Below are 19395 nucleotides of genomic sequence, written 5' to 3'. Positions count from 1 at the left end.
GCCATAGCAAAGGATTTCAGATGCCTATGCCTATATACATGTACAGTGGGGCAAAAAAGTACTTAGTCAGCCACCAATTGTGCAAGTTCTCCCACTTAAAAAGATGAGAGAGGCCTGTAATTTTCATCATAGGTACACTTCAACTATGACAGAAAAATTAGAAAAAAAATCCAGAAAATAACATGGTGAATTTATTTGCAAATTCTGGTGGAAAATAAGTATTTGGTCAATAACAAAAGTTTATCTCAATACTTTGTTATATACCCTTTGTTGGCAATGACAGAGGTCAAACGTTTTCTGTAAGTCTTCACAAGGTTGTCACACACACTGTTGCTGGTATTTTGGCCCATTCCTCCATGCAGATCTCCTCTAGAGCAGTGATGTTTTGGGGCTGTTGCTGGGAAACACGGACTTTCAACTCCCTCCAAAGATTTTCTATGGGGTTGAGATCTGGAGACTGGCTAGGCCACTCCAGGACCTTGAAATGCTTCTTACGAAGCCACTCCTTCGTTGCCCGGGCGGTGTGTTTGGGATCATTATCATGCTGAAAGACCCAGCCACGTTTCATCTTCAATGCCCTTGCTGATGGAAGGAGGTTTTCACTCAAAATCTCACGATACATGGCCCCATTCATTCTTTCCTTTACACGGATCAGTCGTCCTGGTCCCTTTGCAGAAAAATAGCCCCAAAGCATGATGTTTCCACCCCCATGCTTCACAGTAGGTATGGTGTTCTTTGGATGCAACTCAGCATTCTTTGTCCTCCAAACACGACGAGTTGAGTTTTTACCAAAAAGTTATATTTTGGTTTCATCTGACCATATGACATTCTCCCAATCTTCTTCTGGATAATCCAAATGCTCTCTAGCAAACTTCAGACGGGCCTGGACATGTACTGGCTTAAGCAGGGGGACACATCTGGCACTGCAAGATTTGAGTCCCTGGCGGCGTAGTGTGTCACTGATGGTAGGCTTTGTTACTTTTGTCCCAGCTCTCTGCAGGTCATTAACTAGGTGGTTCTGGGATTTTTGCTCACCGTTCTCGTGATCATTTTGACCCCACGGGGTGAGATCTTGATCGAGGGAGATTATCAGTGGTCTTGTATGTCTTCCATTTCCTAATAATTGCTCCCACAGTTGATTTCTTCAAACCAAGCTGCTTACCTATTGCATATTCAGTCTTCCCAGCCTGGTGCAGGTCTACAATTTTGTTTCTCGTGTCTTTGACAGCTCTTTGGTCTTGGCCATAGTGGAGTTTGGAGTGTGACTGTTTGAGGTTGTGGAAAGGTGTCTTTTATACTGATAACAAGTTCAAACAGATGCCATTAATACAGGTAACGAGTGGAGGACAGAGCCACTTAAAGAAGAAGTTACAGGTCTGTGACAGCCAGAAATCTTGCTTGTTTGTAGGTGACCAAATACTTATTTTCCACCATAATTTGCAAATAAATTCCTGAAAAATCCTACAATGTGATTTTTTCTCATTTTGTCTGTCATAGTGTAAGTGTACCTATGATGAAAATTACAGGCCTCTCTCATCTTTTTAAGTGGGAGAACTTACACAATTGGTGGCTGACTAAATACTTTTTTGCCCCTCTGTATATGCCTATACTGAACTGTTTGCTATTGACAATAACACACACACACACCTGTATTCAACCTGCCCAGTTTATCTGTAAAAGCCATAATTGTGGGACAGAAAAACTACTTTAAGTGCATGCATTAACATATTCATACTCATATTCTGAGTATACACAAACATAGCCCCATGCATACGCCCATGAATATGTACACACTCACTAACACATTCTATCGCTCACACATGCACATGTACATACACACCTCATACACACACCCATGGGAGCATGCATTCTTACTTTACCATGCTCTGACTAATAGGATCTCATTATATCTTTAATTTGTCATCATAATCACGCCCAAACATTAGATACAACTTCATCCTCTGTCAGGGCTCTCTGTTCTCCTAGTAAAGCCTTATCTTGATCGACGGTGCACACACAGCACAGTAATAGCAGCGGCAGAGACAGAAGCTGCAGTCTCACACAGAGCCAAATCTCTACTCCTCCCTGCCTCTCTTCTCGTCTCTCCTCTATCACATACTCACCTCTTCTCTTCTTAGCGCGCTCATCCACAGTGGATTTACACCTCCCACATGACTTCGTAGCCCGTCTTCTTGACTTCCTTCCTTCCTTCCTCCCTCCCCTACCCGGCTGCAGTATGCAGTAGATCCATGGAACTGCCCTATTACTACTACTACAGGCTGCTGTTACACTGGCCAGCTTTCCCCTGCAGGCAACGCTTCCTCAGACCACACCCACCGAATGCACCACCAACCAATCAGCACACGCACACCAGCTGGACCGCTCTCTCACTCTGCCAAACACACTGTGTAAAGGGTAGGAGTGAGTGTGGTGGTGGGTACAGTAGTTTGAGGGTTGATTTCTAGGCACAGAGGGCACTGGGGCAGAAGGGAAGAGTGATATGTGGAATAGAGTTCAGGAGGGAGTTAGGAGAGGAACAGTGTGGTGTCAGGACAACAACCTTTCCCTCAACGTCAGCTAGACAAAGGAGCTGATCGTGGACTACCGGAAACAGAGGGACGAGCACGCCCCCATCCACACTGAGGGCCTTGTAGTGGCGTGGGTTGAGAGCTTCAAGATCCTTGGTGTTCACATCACTAAGAAATTAACATGGTCCACACTAGGGCTGCACAATTCCTGGAAATCCCTGAGCTGACAAGGTTAACTGACATGCCTAGTTAAATATAGGTTAAAAGAGAAAAAAAAGCAGGCAATCCAGATTCCTACAACCAGGATTTTTGGAAAACCTGATAATTTATTTTGCAACCCACACACACCCACACTGTCGTGCCCTCTTCCCGCTCAGGAGACTAAAAATATTTGGCTTGGGCCCTCAGATCCTCAAAAAGTTCTACAGCTGCACCATTGAGAGCATCTTGACTGGATGCATCACTGCTTGGTGAGACAACTACAAGGCACCCAACCGCAAGGCGCTACAGAGGGTGGTGTGTACGGCCCAGTATATCGCTGGGGCCGAGCTCCCTGCCATCCAGGATCCATACCGGCGGTGTCAGAAGAAGGTCAAAAAATTTGTCAAAGACTTCAACCACCCAAGTCATAGACTGTTCTCTCTGCTACCGCATGGCAAGTGGTACCAGTGGACCAAGTCTGGAACCAACAGGACCCGGAACAGCTTCTACCTCCAAGCCATAAGACGGCTAAACAAGACTGCTAAATAGCTAATCAAATGGCTACCCAGACTACCTGCATTTACCTTTTTTGCACTAACTCTCTTGCACTGACTCTATGCACACACTGGATTCTACCCACACACGCATACATACTGTACTTACACTGACACCCCAACACACACATACACACACCCACACACACATAACACGCGCATACTGTCACACACACACTCACCACATACGCTAATGCTACTGTCTCTTATCTATCCTGTTGCCTAGTCACTTCACCCCTAACTATATGTACTGTAAATAGCTACTTCAATCACCTGCTACCCCTGCACATCGACTCGGTACTGGTACTCCCTGAAATAGCCATGTTATTTTTTACACGCTCTTGTTATTCGTTATTCACTGTGTATTTATTTCTTGTGTCATTATTATTATTTAAATATTTATGTTTAAATCTGCATTGGTGGAAAATGACCCGTAAGTAAGCATTACACTAAGTCTACACCTGTTGTTTGATTTGAACAACAATAGCCAGATAGACCCTGACCAATGCTGATTCTGTAGTATAGGGTACTCACTACGGGAAAGTAATAGTTTTCAACACACACACGTCCAAACATGTACCTAATATAGCTGAATAAACAAATGATAACAAACCTTCAGCATGAGCTGTAGGTTTAGGGTTAATATAGCCATATTTACAATTCATAGGCACCATAAATAATGTAAACATATTGTGCAATGAATATGGGTGACTTTAATAATTCAAGAAAATATAAAAACTTGTTCCTCTAAAAAGAAGTAAAATGTGTTATGAAATTGTATGGGCTTTCATTTGACACCGCCTATTATATAGGTCCTGGATGGCAGGAAGCTTGGCCCCAGTGATGTACTGGGCCGTTTGCACTACCCTCTGTAGCGTCTTATGGTCAGATGCCAAGCAGTTGCAATACCAGGCGGTGATGCAACCGGCCAGGATGCTCTCGATGGTGCAGCTGTAGAACCTTTTGAGGATCTGGGGACCCATGCAAAAGCGTTTCAGTCTCCTGAGGGGGAAAAGGTTTTGTCGTGCCCTCTTCACGACTGTCTTGGTATGTTTGGATCATGATAGTTCGTTGGTGATGTGGACACCAAAGAAGTTGAAACTCTCGACCCGCTACACTACAGCCCCATCGATGTTAATGGGGGCCTGTTCGGCCCTCCTTTCCTGTAGTCCATGATCAGCTCCTTTGTCTTGCTCACATTGAGGGAGAGGTTGTTGTCCTGGCACCACACTGCCAGTTCTCTGACCTCCTCCCTATAGGCAGTCTCATCATTGTCAGTGATTAGGCCTACCACTGTTGTGTCATCAGCAAACATAATGATGGTGTTGGAGTCATCTTTGGCCATGCAGTTGTGGGTGAACGGGGAATACAGGAAGGGGATAAGTACACACCCCTGAGGGGCCCCAGTGTTAAGGATCAGCGTGGCAGATTTGAGACACGGAGCGGTAATCATTTAGGCAGTTTACCTTCGCTTCCTTGGGCACAGGGACAATGGTGGTCTGCTTGAAACATGTAGGTATTACAGACTCGGTCAGGGAGAGGTTGAAAATGTCAGTGAAAACACTTGACAGTTGGTCCAAGTATGCTTTGAGTACATGTCCAGGTAATCCGTCTGGGCCAGCGGCTTTGAGAATGTTGACCTGTTTAAAGGTTTTGTTCACATCAGCTACCGAGAGCGTTATCACACAGTCATCCAGAACAGCTGGTGCTCTCGTGCATGTTTCCGTGTTGCTTGCCTCAAAGCGAGCATAAAAGGCATTTAGCTCGCGTCACTGGGCAGCTCGTGTCTGGGTTCCCTTTGTAGTCCGTAATAGTTTCCAAGCCCTTCCATATCCGACGAGCATCAGAGCCATGCAGTTGTGGGTGAACGGGGAATACAGACTGTATTGACGCTTTGCTTGTTTGACGCTTTGCTTGTTTGATGGTTCATCTGAGGGCATAGCGGGATTTCTTATAAGTGTACTGATTAGTCTCCTTGAAAGCAGCAGCTCTTAGCCTTTAGCTCGATGCAGATGTTGCCTGTAATCCATGGCTTCTGGTTGGGATATGTACGTACAGTCACTGTGGGGAAGACGTCGTCGATGCACTTATTGATGAAGCCGATGACTGAGGTGGTGTACTCCTCAATTAGATGAATCCCGGAACATATTCCAGTCTGTGCTAGCAAACAGTCCTGTAGTGTAGCATCCGCGTCATCTGACCACTTACATATTGAGCGAGTCACTTGTACTTTAGTTTTTGCTTGTAAACAGGAATCAGGAAGATATAATTATGGTCAGATTTGCCAAATGGAGGGCATGGGAGAGCTTTGTATGCATCTCTGTGTGTGGAGTAAAGGTGGTCTAGGATTTTCTTTCTCTGGTTGCACATGTGACATGCTGGTAAAAATGCATCAAAGTCCCCGGCCACTAGGAGTGCCGCTTCTGGGTGAGCATTTTGTTATTTGCTTATGGCCTTATAGAGTTGGTTGAGAGCGGTCTTGGTGCCAGCTTCGTTATGTGGTGGTAAATAGATGGCTATGAATAATATAGATGAGAACTCTCTTGGTACATAGTGTGGTCTACAGCTTATCATAAGGTACTCTACCTAAGGCGAGCAATACCTCGAGACTTCTTTAATATTAGACATCGCACACCAGCTATTATTGACAAATGGACACACACCCTCACCCCTCGTCTTACCAGAGGTAGCGTCTCTGTTCTACTGGTGCATGGAAAATCCCGCTAGCTCTATATTTTCCGTATCGTCGTTCAGCCACGTTAATCCTTACCCCAAGCGCCTATCAGTTCCATCGAAACTGATATAATCCCTATAATGGTGATATTGAGAGAGATACATTACATGACCAAAAGTATGTAGACACCTGCTTGTTGAATATCACATTCCAAAATCATGGGCATTAATATGGAGTTGGTTCCCCCTTTGCTGCTGTAATAGCCTCCACTCTTCTGGGAAGGTTTTCCACTAGATGTTGGAACATTGCTGCGGGGACTTGCATCCATTCAGCCACAAGAGCATTAGTGAAGTCGGGCACTGATGTTGAGCGGTTAGGCCTGGCTCACAGTCGGCATTCCAATTCATCCCAAAGGTGTTCGATGGGATTGAGGTCAGGGCTCTGTGCAGGCCAGTCACGTTCGTTCACACCGATCTGGACAAATTTCTATATGGACCTTGCTTTGTGCACAGGGGCATTGTCATGATGAAATAGGAAAGGGCCTTCCCCAAACTGTTGCCACAAAGTTGGAAGCACAGAATCATCTAGAATGTAATTTTATGATGTAGTGTGAAGAGTTCCATTCACTGGAAGTAAGGGGTCTAGCCCGAACCATGAAAAACAGCCCCAGACCTTTATTCCTCCTCCACCAACTTTACAGTTGTCCGTGTGCTCGATGTTATACACCTGTCAGCATACGGTTGTGCTGAAATAGCCGAATCCACTAATTTGAAGGGGTTTCCACATACCTTTGTTCATGTAGTGTATCTCAAAGGGTTTGAGATACAGAACTATGCAGTCATAACGTGTTGCATCAGGAGTCACAGTTGAGAGATCTAGCTGTGAAGTCTAAAAGCATTCTCAGACACTCAGATCAGCACAGGAAGAAAGTATAGCACACTTTCAGTCTTTTGAAATATTAAAGAGCATCGCTGGTAGCTTTAAATAAAAGAGCGAACCTATCTTATTCTATGCATTTCCATCCTGTGTGAAAACGCATATACACTTCACTCAGGATGGAAAGTCTGTTATTTGGTGTGACAATCTCTAATGTGTACCAAATGACTCAACAGCACAGTGACGATCAATTGAAATAACAACTTATTGCTCTTCTTCTATAAAAGACTGATTCTCCTGTCTGCTTGTATGCTGGGGTTCACAGTCTGGACTAAAGGCTCAGCAGACAAAGACATACACATTAACTGTCTAGTTAGAGATAGACAGATGGACGGACGGATGGGCAAGTAGACAGGCAGGCAGAACTGTCTTTCTGACAGGACGAGCCACCAGCAGCAGACACTGATAACTCGAGAGCACAGAGGATTTACGAGCCCTGATAAACAATAGACGGGTGAAGAGAAGAAGCCGTAACTTTCCTCTCCTCTAACAGCCTTGGCCAATCCCAAAACATGGCATTCTGTAAACACAGCCATCCTCTCAGAACAAACCTTTAGCGTGATGACACCGGGACTGCCAGTGAAAACCTTTGCCCGCAGTCAAGTGAAACCTATTACCAGTCACAATAGGGGAGTGCTGCAAGGCAGCTGGCCACCTCTCTACCCATGACCTCCAACGGAAACTGTGGAGCTGACAGGTAATTTACACAAATGTACCCTGGCTTGTCGTCTCATCTGTAGCCCTACTCCTGTGTCACTGTCTGCAGCCATGCGTTCCCCTGCACACTGTTGAATATGGGGGATATTTGGTAGCAAAAATAATGATAGTCAACTAATTGTGTCCTCTCAGAAGACAGGAAATGGAATTTGAAAACGTATGCTTAAGCTTACTATTTATGAATAAGTCGCTTGCAGGATTTGAAGACATTTACCTCTGCTGGTTTTGCTTCCAAGATTCTCATCTTGCGTAACAGATTAGTGTCACCTGTCTTTGCAACAGACAACAGCATATGGATAAACATGCACAATCACACGGCTTCACTCATAGCAGGGCATCCTCATAACAGACATCAGAATTTCAGAGCGACCTATTGACTATCACAACAAGCTATCTCTGCAGAATGCACCACTGAAGCCAGCTTTTACCTTTGAGCAGTGTCAGCACTGCTGAAGGCAGATGCATGCGGAGGGGTTTAAAAGCATTGAAGCTTAAGCAGCCTCGCTATAGCCCACCGTAAAAGCAAACCATAGTCATTACTAATCATGTACAGTGTTCCATTTCAAACAAATAGTGTTAAGGCCAATCAAATTATAGGATTATCTTGATTGCTTCCACCGTTGGAGCAATTTGGCTCGTTGTCCACAGTCCACTTTACAAAGACAAACAATGTCACTGTTGTATTGGGGGTACTAAAATAATATCATAATAAGACATGCGACAAGTTAGTAGTGCCCAAACACTTTAATGTGAATGGGGCTAGTTTTTCTCTCTCACGTTCTATCTAAAATGTTCTAGAGAAGTACTATTTGCCTAACCTTTTTATTTTATCTCAATCTCTTCATTCAAAGACTCAATCATGGACACTTACTGACAGTTGTGGCTGCTTTGTGTGATGTATTGTTGTCTCTACCATCTTGGCCTTTGTGCTGTTGGCTGTGCCCAATAATATTTGTGCTGCTATCATGTTGTGTTGCTACCATGTTGTTGTGATGTTGTGTTGCTACCATGCTGTGTTGTCATGTGTTGCTGCCTTGCTATGTTGTTGTCTTAGGTCTCTCTTTATGTAGTGTTGTGTGGTCTCTCTTGTTGTGATGTGTGTTTTGTTCTATATTTATATTGTATTTTTTTTAAAAATCCCAGTCCCCGTCCCCGCAGGAGGCCTTTTGCCTTTTGGTAGGCCGTCATTGTAAATTATAATTTGTTCTTAACTGACTTGCCTAGTTAAATAAAGGTAAAATAAATGTAAAAAATAACCTTGTATAATCAAAAATTGATTGAAGTAATAAAAAACATTATTTGTTATAAATGGTTTGATGGTTTATAACAAAAAAATGTTTTTATTAATTCAAGCCATTTTGGACATCAATGCCTTAATTGGCATTGGAAGTAGATATGTAGGTTGACATACATTTATTAAGCACGACTCTCCAAAGGACATTTTGACTACCAAATAACAGACTACGAAATATATTACTGGCAATGAAATAGCACTTAACAAACATCTCACACATGCCAAGAATGCAAGCTAAAACACTTAGACTCTCTCTCTGACTCTCACAGGCCAAAACACAGCTCTAAACAAAGTAGCAGAGGAGGCATTTCGGCTCTAACAATAACAGAGTGCCTCTTTAACAGGTTTTATTTTCATTAATCACACAAGGCTACTGCAAAGCCCTCCATCTGCAGCAAAGCCAAGACAGCTCCACAGATTGTGCTAGTTCTGTAGCAGCCCCTAATTATAGCAGCAGGAACGTGAAAAGCTTGACATAATCACAGATTCCAAATGTAAACTGCCCTCTTTAGTGCCAGCAGCACCACCCCAAATCCTACAATGTGATATTGCTTGTTTGGCTTAACCTTATTGTCCATGGCTTTGATTGCATTTTGATTGTATTTGTATGCATTTTGTATGTAACTGTAAATTGAAGGACTGTCTGAAGATTAGCCTAATGATAAGGCTAAAACGATCCAAATCAACAACAACAACAACAACAATATTGACCTGCTCAGTATCTATTTAAAATTAGCAGCACAGTCAGGAACCTCTTTATGGGATGAATATAACTGTACAATCTATGAGCTCCTTAGCCATCCAATGATTTCAAATGGAAAAACACAAAAGCACAAAATGATGAAAAAGACAAAAGCATAGGGGTTAGTGAGAGGGAGTGAGAAACTGTGTGTGTGTGTGTGTGTGTGTGCGCGTGCGTGCGTATGGAAGGAAACAAAACAAAAACGTGGGAGGAAGACAAAATAATCTCTCAAGCTTGATCAGTCACCAATAGTGTGCTGTTTTTTTAGCCTGGCTAACAATGCGAGATAAAGAGGTCAGCAGACAATCACAAACACTGTTACACCAAGAATCAATTAGGTTCCTTCGGACATGGTTAGTGCTGTATACCACTTTATCCTGTCTCTGAAACATAACATGTTATCAGGGCATTATGTTGGGTTCCTGGGCATTATGTTAGATGCAATCTGTTGTGGATCTTATTTCACAGCTATTATGTTCCTGCATTGCTTGCAAATCAAAGCCCCAATACACAATAGACAAATCATTCTAAGATATACAGTGCTACCGCACAATTTAGTCATTAACCTGGGCCTTACACTAGACATATTTTCCAATTCATGATCAATTTGTGATCAATTAACAGATCAGACACCAGATTGTCTACAAAATGTTTTTAAGGCATTCATAATGAGGTGCAACCATCCAACTTAAGTTTTTAAAGATAGTTCTCAGTGATAACATGAGAAGATTCTTGTGCATCTGAAATCTATGAATACTTAACTGCTGTGGTGTTTCTAGGGAAATGCAATGGCAAGCAGAACTGCAAAGGTGATAAAGGAGGTATCTTTGTGTGGGTGTGTGTGTGCGTGCTCTGTCAGTTCAGTATCTGTAGATATGTCTCTGTGTACAATCTTAGAAAAAAGAATTCCAAAAGGGTTCTTCAGCTGTCCACATAGGAGAACCCTTTTTGGCTCCAGGTAGAACTATTTTTGGTTGCAGGTAGAACTATTTTGGGTACCATGTTAGTTAGACCCTCTGTGTAAAGGGTCCTACTATGAGGACAGCCGAAGAACCTTTTTAGGTTCTAGATAGCAAATCATTTTCTAAGAATGTATGGGGTGGGGAGGACAGTAGCATTGGGAATACAGTGATACAATATCGCTACCTTTGTCATCCCATCACAGAGCTAATAGCCAGAGAGAGGAGCCTGGTTGAAGACTCTGGGGAAAGCAAGCACTTCATAAAGTGCAACAAATGAAGACAGACACTTTCGGCTGGCCTTAGTAATAGAGGAGAGGGTTACTATTTTCCAAGGAAGCATTTGACAGGGTGCCTGGAATGGTCATGTATCCTTCTCCCCTAAGGCAGCTGTAAAATCGAGCAGTCTCTGCAGTATAATTCATCATCATTAGCATATATATCATCATACATTATGGGAAATGTTGTATCTGTACTAGGCCTCTCCTTACAAGAAAAAAACATATGTAAAATTTTTGCTTAAATTTCATGTGAAACCATATTTTCACATTTATTGCATTTTGAGTTCACATGTTAACACCACCTTTTCACATGTGAGGAGAATAACATGTTTTCACCTTACACGTGATTGCAGTTTCACATGTGAAAGTTGCAGTTTTACATGTTAAAAACATTCACGTGAGAATTGGATATGCAGTTTCACATGTGAAAAACTCATGTCTAAATTTCACATGTTTTTAACATGTAAGTTTAGATGTGAAAATCAATACTGTTAAAAAAAATGTTTTTGCAGTTTCACATGTAAGAAAACTTCACACTGTCACGACTTCCACCGAAGGTAGTTCCTCTCCCTGTTCGGTAGGCGGTCGGCGTCGCCGGCCTACTGGCCATCACCAATTTATTTTGTGATGTAGCTCAGTGAGGTTGTGCCCAATATTTTTTATTTCACGCATTTAATTAGAGTGTTATTTAGGAGCTTGTTTGTTCCTCCTTGCGTGAGTAACGGGTGTGTCTGTTGTTGAGGGCGTTTGACTTTTGGATTGTGCCATACCTGTATTTGGTGGACTTGCCTATTAAAAGTACGCATCTCAGACATTTCTGCTCTCTTTTGCCTGACTCCTTCACCTACCTCCTAACGTAACATTGTCACACACACATTACAATCTCAATTTCACATGTAAAGTTGCAAGTTCACATGTGAAAAACACAATAACATGTCAAAATCTAATTTGCAGTTTCACATGTAAGAAAACTAAGAAAACAAAAAACGGTGATATCATGGATGGTCAGTCCTTGATCCATAGAATAGTCTATGGATTTGAGAGTGGTTGCATTTCTCTAACGTCATCTCTTAGTGTTTTACCCAAACTATGGGAAAACACTTCGTTAAAGTTTCAATTAAGAATTCACGCTTTAAACAACTGACTATCAGTGTTATTATATAGTGCAATCCTCTAGTGAGTAAGTGCCATATTAATATCAAGCAAAACTTCTGAAGTCGAGAACAACACTCTTATTATTGCAAACAAAATGTTTAAATGTGAATGCAAAGAAATTGTTTTCCAGGTGACACAGTTAAATAAAATATCTCCCTCTTTCCTGCAATTATCCCCAATTTTGGTTGTTACCCATGCCTTTGCTTTCACTGCCTTTTTTCCAGTTGAAGGTTTTGGCACATTCATTCCAACAACATAGCAACCCGGTATCCCACTGCTAGTTTCCCTCTGAAGGGAAAGGAGGGTCGTTCCCTGAATTGGAGACCATATATAGCATGAAGTGGTAAAAATGTATGTGTGGGGAACAAAAACTAGAACTGAACATGTGAAACTTCACACGTGTCTGAAAACCAACCACATGTTCAACAAAAATGTTTTTCTCACTTTCATTTTTCAGGTGAGTTGTCGATGTTGTTTTATTGTAAGGGTCTCTTTATGTTTAGTTATACCAAGACCTCATCTGATGTAGAACTAATTCAACATTCAATGTAGGCTATTAGTAATGGTATGTATGTTGACAATAGCAACATGACAATCTCATAAACTCACTGCCACTCACTGTGGCAATTGCTGAAAATGCAGTTAAATGTTACAGAGGTATTCCTCACAAAATTAAACAATTCAATGTTTTTACACAGATTGAATAGAAAACACTTTCAGTAAATATATTATGCTAAAACATTTTGAGTAGAGCCTTTATTCTATTACTTTTCGTCAGTATTCAGGTGTATTTTTTATTTATTTAAGGCATACAGTGCATTCGGAAAGTATTCAGACCCTTTTACGACATTTTGATAAGTTACAGCCTTATTCTATAATTGATTATTATGAAAAAAATGTTTTACCCCTTTTTCTCCCCAATTTCGTGGTATCCAATTGTTTAGTAGCTACTATCTTGTCTCATTGCTACAACTCCCGTACGGGCTCGGGAGAGACGAAGGTTGAAAGTCATGCGTCCTCCGATACACAACCCAACCAATCCGCACTGCTTCTTAACACAGCGCACATCCAACCCGGAAGCCAGCCGCACCAATGTGTCGGAGGAAACACTATGCACCTGGCAACCTTGGTTAGCGCGCACTGCACCCGGCCCGCCACAGGAGAGACGAAGGTTGAAAGTCATGCGTCCTCCGATACACAACCCAACCAATCCGCACTGCTTCTTAACACAGCGCGCATCCAACCCGGAAGCCAGCCGCACCAATGTGTCGGAGGAAACACTATGCACCTGGCAACCTTGGTTAGCGCGCACTGCACCCGGCCCGCCACAGGAGTCGCTGGTGCGCGATGAGACAAGGATATCCCTACCGGCCAAGCCCTCCCTAACCCGGACGACGCTAGGCCAATTGTGCGTCGCCCCAAGTCAGAAGATTACATACACCTTAGCCAAATACATTTAAACTCAGTTTTTCACAATTCCTGACATTTAATCCTAGTAAAAATTCCTTGTCTTAGGTCAGTTAGGATCCCAACTTCATTTTAAGAATGTGAAATGTCAGAATAATAGTAGAGAGAATGATTTATTTCAGCTTTTATTTCTTTCATCACATTCCCAGTGGGTCAGAAGTTTACATACACTCAATTAGTATTTGGTAGCATTGCCTTTAAATTGTTTAACTTTGGTCAAATGTTTCAGGAAGCCTTCCACAAGCTTCCCACAATAAGTTGGGTGAATTTTGGCCCATTCCTCCTGACAGAGCTGGTGAGGTTTGTGGGCCTCCTTGCTCGCACACACTTTTTCAGTTCTGCCCACACATTTTCTAGGATGAGGTCAGGGCTTTGTGATGGCCACTCCAATACCTTGACTTTGTTGTCCTTAAGCCATTTTGCCACAACGTTGGAAGTATGCTTGGGGTCATTGTCCATTTGGAAGACCCATTTGTGACCCAGCTTTAACTTCCTGGCTGATATCTTGAGATGTTGCTTCAATATATCCACATAATTTCCCTCCCCCATGATGCCATCTTTTTTTGTGAAGTGCACCAGTCCTTCCTGCAGCAAAGCAGCCCCACAACATGATGCTGCCAACCCCATGCTTCACGGTTGGGATGGTGTTCTTCGGCTTGCAAGCCTCCCCCTTTCAAGTTATGTCGATATAGGACTCGTTTTACTGTGGATATAGATACTTTTGTACCTGTTTCCTCCAGCATCTTCACAAGGTCCTTTATTGTTGTTCTGGGATTGATTTGCACTTTTCACACCAAAGTACGTTCATCTCTAGGAGACAGAACGTGTCTCCTTTCTTAGCGGTATGATGGCTGCGTGGTCCCAAGGTGTTTATACTTGCGTACTATTGTTTGTACAGATGAACTTGGTACCTTCGGGCATTTAGAAATTGCTCCCAAGGATGAACCAGACTCTTGGCTGATTTCTTTTGATTTTCCCATGATGTCAAGCAAATAGGCACTGAGTTTGAAGGTAAGCCTTGAAATACATCCACAGGCACACCTCCAATTGACTTATGTAAATTAGCCTATCAGAAGCTTCTAAAGCCATGGCATCATTTTCTGGAATTTTCCAAGCTGTTTAAAGGCACAGTCAACTTAGTGTATGTAAACTTCTGACCCACTGCAATTGTGATACATAAGTTAAATAATCTGTCTGTAAACAATTGTTGGAAAAATGACTTGTGTCATGCACAAAGTAGATGTCCTAACCGACTTACCAAAACTATAGTTTGTTAACAAGAAATTTGTGGAGTGTTTGAAAAACATGTTTTAATGACTCCAACCTAAGTGTATGTAAACTTCCGACTTCAACTGTAAATATTCAGACCCTTGGCTATGAGACTCAAAATTGAGCTCAGGTGCATCCTGTTTCCATTGATCATACTTGAGATGTTTATACAACTTGATTGGAGTCCACCTGTGGTAAGTTCAATTGATTGGACATGATTTGGAAAGGCACACACCTGTCTATATAAGGTCCCACAGATGACATGCATGTCAGAGCAAAAATCAAGACACCAGGTTGAAGGAATTGTCTGTAGAGCTCAGAGACAGGACTGTGTTAAGGCACAGATCTGGGGAAGGGTACCAAAACATTTCTGCAGAATTGAAGGTCCCGAAGAACACAGTGACCTCCATCATTCTTAAATGGAAGTGGTTTGGATCCACCAATAAACTTCCTAGAGCTGGACGCCCGGCCAAACTGAGTAATTGGGGGAGAAGGGCCTTGGTCAGGGAGGTGACAGAGCTCCAGAGTTCCTCTGTGGAGATGGGAGTACCTTCCTGAAGGACAACCATCTCTGCAGCACTCCACCAATCAGGACTTTATGGTAGAGTCGCCAGACGGAAGCCACCACTCAGTAAAATATATATGGTAGCCCTCTTGGAGATTGCCAAAGGGCACCTAAAGACTCTCAGACCATGAGAAACAAGATTCTCTGGTCTGATGAAACCAAGATTGAACTCTATGGCCTGAATGACAGAAACCTGGCACCATCCTTGCGGTGAAGCATGGTGGTAGCAGCATCATGCTGTGGGGATGTTTTTCAGCGGCAGGGACTGGAAGACCAGTCAGGATCAAGGGAAAGATTAACGGAGCAAAGTACAGAGAGATCCTTGATGAAAACCTGCTCCAGAGCGCTCTGGACCTCAGACTGGGGGTGAAGGTTCCCCTTCCAACAGGATAACGACCTTAAGCACACAGCCAGTGGCTTTTGGACAAGTCCAACCTGACAGAGCTTGAGAAGATCTCCAGAGAAGAATAGGAGAAACTTCCCAAATACAGGTGTGCCAAGCTTGTAGTGTCATACCAAGAAGACTCAAGGCTGTAATCGCTGCCAAAGGTGCTTCAGCAAAGTACTGAATAAAGGGCTGAATACTTATGTAAATGTTATATTTCCGGTTTTTATTTTTAATACATTTTCAAAATCTTCTAAAAACCTGTTTTTTGCTTTGTCATTATGGGGTATTGTGTGTAAATGAATTCGCGTTTAAAAAAAACACATTTATAATAAGGCTGCAAAGTAACAAAATGTGAAGAAATTCAAGGGGCCTGAATGCTTTCCGAATGCACGATATGGTTTGTTAAACCTTGAAATCAATGGTTTTTGTTTGGCATACATTTTAAAGTGAAAAATCAGAGTCTCAGTGCTATACCGTTACCATGGAATTGCCCACATCCTGATAAAAATCTTAATTTACAATCTCCTCACGTAGCTCACAATCCATATGACCCAGTATTCGATCACACACAACTTTTCCATTTACGAGCAAAACTTAATTTGCCAATGTGTACTACCAAAATATGCAATGCGGTACAAAATAATAGATACATTACAGCAACATCGACGACACTCTTAGAGGTTGCACATCCTAAAGGTACACCACGAAAACATGGTACAATGTCCTGATATTAGTCATTGATATGTCGGAGAAGAATGCTACTTTTGCCATTTGATATCATTGAACCTATAACAAACGACATGCAGAGGAACGTGACATCCTGTTGATTAATCACATGCGAATGTTTAAAACGTGTCACTTACCGGAACATTATGTTGGTTAAACGTTGCAGAAGGACAGCAAGGTTTCGGTGAGTTGGTCTGATCGCATGTTACTATATAGCATAGCCCACGGAATAAGAGATGCGTTGTCTATTACACCGGCGTACCGCAGGCAACACGCTGTTATTGGCACTGCAGTCCGCAGCTTCGAGTTCCATCAAGTGTGGAGGTCATCAAATTGAAATAGACATTACGTGATGTAGATACACAAAGGCGACAGTAGCCTATGAAGTGCTGAAACGGACAGCTCCTTACGTTGTTTCCTATGGGAACGAAATATGCCGGTGGAGCGTCTACTGCAACATAACAGTAGGATATTCTATCTTTCCAGACATCACAACACACTAGAGCATGCTCACACCATCTCACACCCTCCCTTCCGGTTCGAGCATGCTCAGTCACTGCAGCCCAGACTCATTAGTTTGCATGCAGGTATGACAAGTTATTCAGTTGTTGTGGGGAGGGATACGTGAGCACGGCTAGACTACAGTCTGATGTCATTGGATGGCAATGCTGTTAACAAAGACTTGTCTGGCACTAAGAGACTGAGGATATTCTGGGAGTCACAGGTGTTGTCCAGACCACTGATAAGGGGAGTACAGATGACATGATTTTGCTTATAGGTGTTACTCATAATTTCTATACATTAACACAGCATAGCCTACTCCTGGATGAAAATCTGAGATAAGCAAAATACAGTATATCTATGGATTTCGTGCTTAGGAAAAGTCAGGAGTTGATAATGAACACACTATGGAAAGTTCCTGGTGCGAGTGGAACCCCCTCATAGATGTATCAGTGCAGAGAGAAGCAGGCTATGATTTATGTGAGGTTTCATTGGAAAACTCAACAGAAAGGTAAGATACCATATTCATTCCCAGGCTCCTGACACAAACACAAACATAAATACACATTTTAAATACTTTATTTTAACCCACAAATTACATTACAGTCGAGAAGGATATGGATATCTGGAAACTTATTAATATAGAAAGCACATTCTTCTCCATACAGCTATCCTGCCCGTGACCGCTGACACGGAGCAGTACCTTACGAGCTGGCTTGCCTTTGTTCTATGCAGGCCTGCAATCTGAAGTGTTGTCAGCACATGTACATGACGGCTCCCAAAATTCAGCACCACAAGTTTGCACTGATAACCAAGCCTGTTTAGGTGTGACACAAGGGGCTGGTATGTAGGAGGTCTGCTCCATGTCGGAGTCAAAAGATCAACATACTTCCAAAACGAACACCTCCCTTCAGCTTTCCCCCCACAACAACAATAAATGGCATATTTGGTATTCAAGAAAAAACATCCTCATCAATATCAAACCAGCCTCCTCTGACAAGAGAATGTTTTTCAATAAATTTTTTTTTTTTTTCACCTTTATTTAACCAGGTAGGCAAGTTGAGAACAAGTTCTCATTTACAATTGCGACCTGGCCAAGATAAAGCAAAGCAGTTCGACACACACAACGACACAGTGTTACACATGGAGTAAAACAAACATACAGTCAATAATACAGTATAAACAAGTCTATATACGACGTGAGCAAATGAGGTGAGGTAAGGGAGGTAAAGGCAAAAAAAGGTCATGGTGGCAAAGTAAATACAATATAGCAAGTAAAACACTGGAATGGTAGATTTGCAATGGAAGAATGTGCAAAGTAGAAATAAAAATAATGGGGTGCAAAGGAGCAAAATAAATAAATAAATAAAATACAGTAGGGAAAGAGGTAGTTGTTTGGGCTAAATTATAGGTGGGCTATGTACAGGTGCAGAAATCTATGAGCTGCTCTGACAGTTGGTGCTTAAAGCTAGTGAGGGAGATAAGTGTTTCCAGTTTCAGAGATTTTTGTAGTTCGTTCCAGTCATTGGCAGCAGAGAACTGAAAGGAGAGGCTATAGAGATATACCTGCTGGAGCGTGTGCTACAGGTGGGAGATGCTATGGTGACCAGCGAGCTGAGATAAGGGGGGACTTTACCTAGGCAGGGTCTTGTAGATGACATGGAGCCAGTGGGTTTGGCGACGAGTATGAAGCGAGGTGACAGCCAACGAGAGCGTACAGGTCGCAATGGTGGGTGGTATATGGGGCTTTGGTGACAAACCGGATTGCACTGTGATAGACTGCATCCAATTTGTTGAGTAGGGTATTGGAGGCTATTTTGTAAATGACATCGCCAAAGTCGAGGATTGGTAGGATGGTCAGTTTTACAAGGGTATGTTTGGCAGCATGAGTGAAGGATGCTTTGTTGCGAAATAGGAAGCCAAATCTAGATTTAACTTTGGATTGGAGATGTTTGAAATGGGTCTGGAAGGAGAGTTTACAGTCTAACCAGACACCTAAGTATTTGTAGTTGTCCACGTAGTTGTCCAAGTCAGAGCCGTCCAGAGTAGTGATGTTGGACAGGCGGGCAGGTGCAGGTAGCGATCGGTTGAAGAGCATGCATTTCGTTTTACTTGTATTTAAGAGCAATTGGAGGCCACGGAAGGAGAGTTGTATGACATTGAAGCTTGCCTGGAGGGTTGTTAACAGTGTCCAAAGAAGGGCCAGAAGTATACAGAATGGTGTCGTCTGCGTAGAGGTGGATCAGAGACTCACCAGCAGCAAGAGCGACCTCATTGATGTATACAGAGAAGAGAGTCGGTCCAAGAATTGAACCCTGTGGCACCCCCATAGAGACTGCCAAGAGGTCCGGACAGCAGACCCTCCGATTTGACACACTGAACTCTATCAGAGAAGTAGTTGGTGAACCAGGCGAGGCAATCATTTGAGAAACCAAAGC

At 42.7% G+C, this 19395-nt stretch overlaps 2 protein-coding genes across 3 annotated transcripts in view; one reads left to right on the top strand and one right to left on the bottom strand.

Moving 5' to 3' along the window:
• LOC110499153 (PH and SEC7 domain-containing protein 1) overlaps positions 1–16974 on the bottom strand; it is a 106814-nt gene extending 89840 nt beyond the window's left edge. For both annotated transcript variants that reach the window (XR_005037951.1, XM_021576100.2), the window contains exon 1: positions 16594–16974. The gene's annotated coding sequence lies outside the window, so the exon portion shown is untranslated. The remainder of the gene's footprint in view (positions 1–16593) is intronic.
• The window catches only part of LOC110499154 (elongation of very long chain fatty acids protein 6), a 41208-nt gene continuing 38335 nt past the window's right edge, over positions 16523–19395 (top strand). The window contains exon 1 of the mRNA XM_021576105.2: positions 16523–16640. Within this exon, the coding sequence (XP_021431780.1) occupies positions 16603–16640 (38 nt within the window). The 5' untranslated portion in view covers positions 16523–16602. The remainder of the gene's footprint in view (positions 16641–19395) is intronic.

Source organism: Oncorhynchus mykiss, chromosome 20, assembly GCF_013265735.2.
Source record: "Oncorhynchus mykiss isolate Arlee chromosome 20, USDA_OmykA_1.1, whole genome shotgun sequence".
NCBI lineage: Eukaryota > Metazoa > Chordata > Actinopteri > Salmoniformes > Salmonidae > Oncorhynchus > Oncorhynchus mykiss.
Note: the sequence above shows the minus strand (reverse complement) of the source record. Positions and strands in the feature narration are given on the sequence as shown.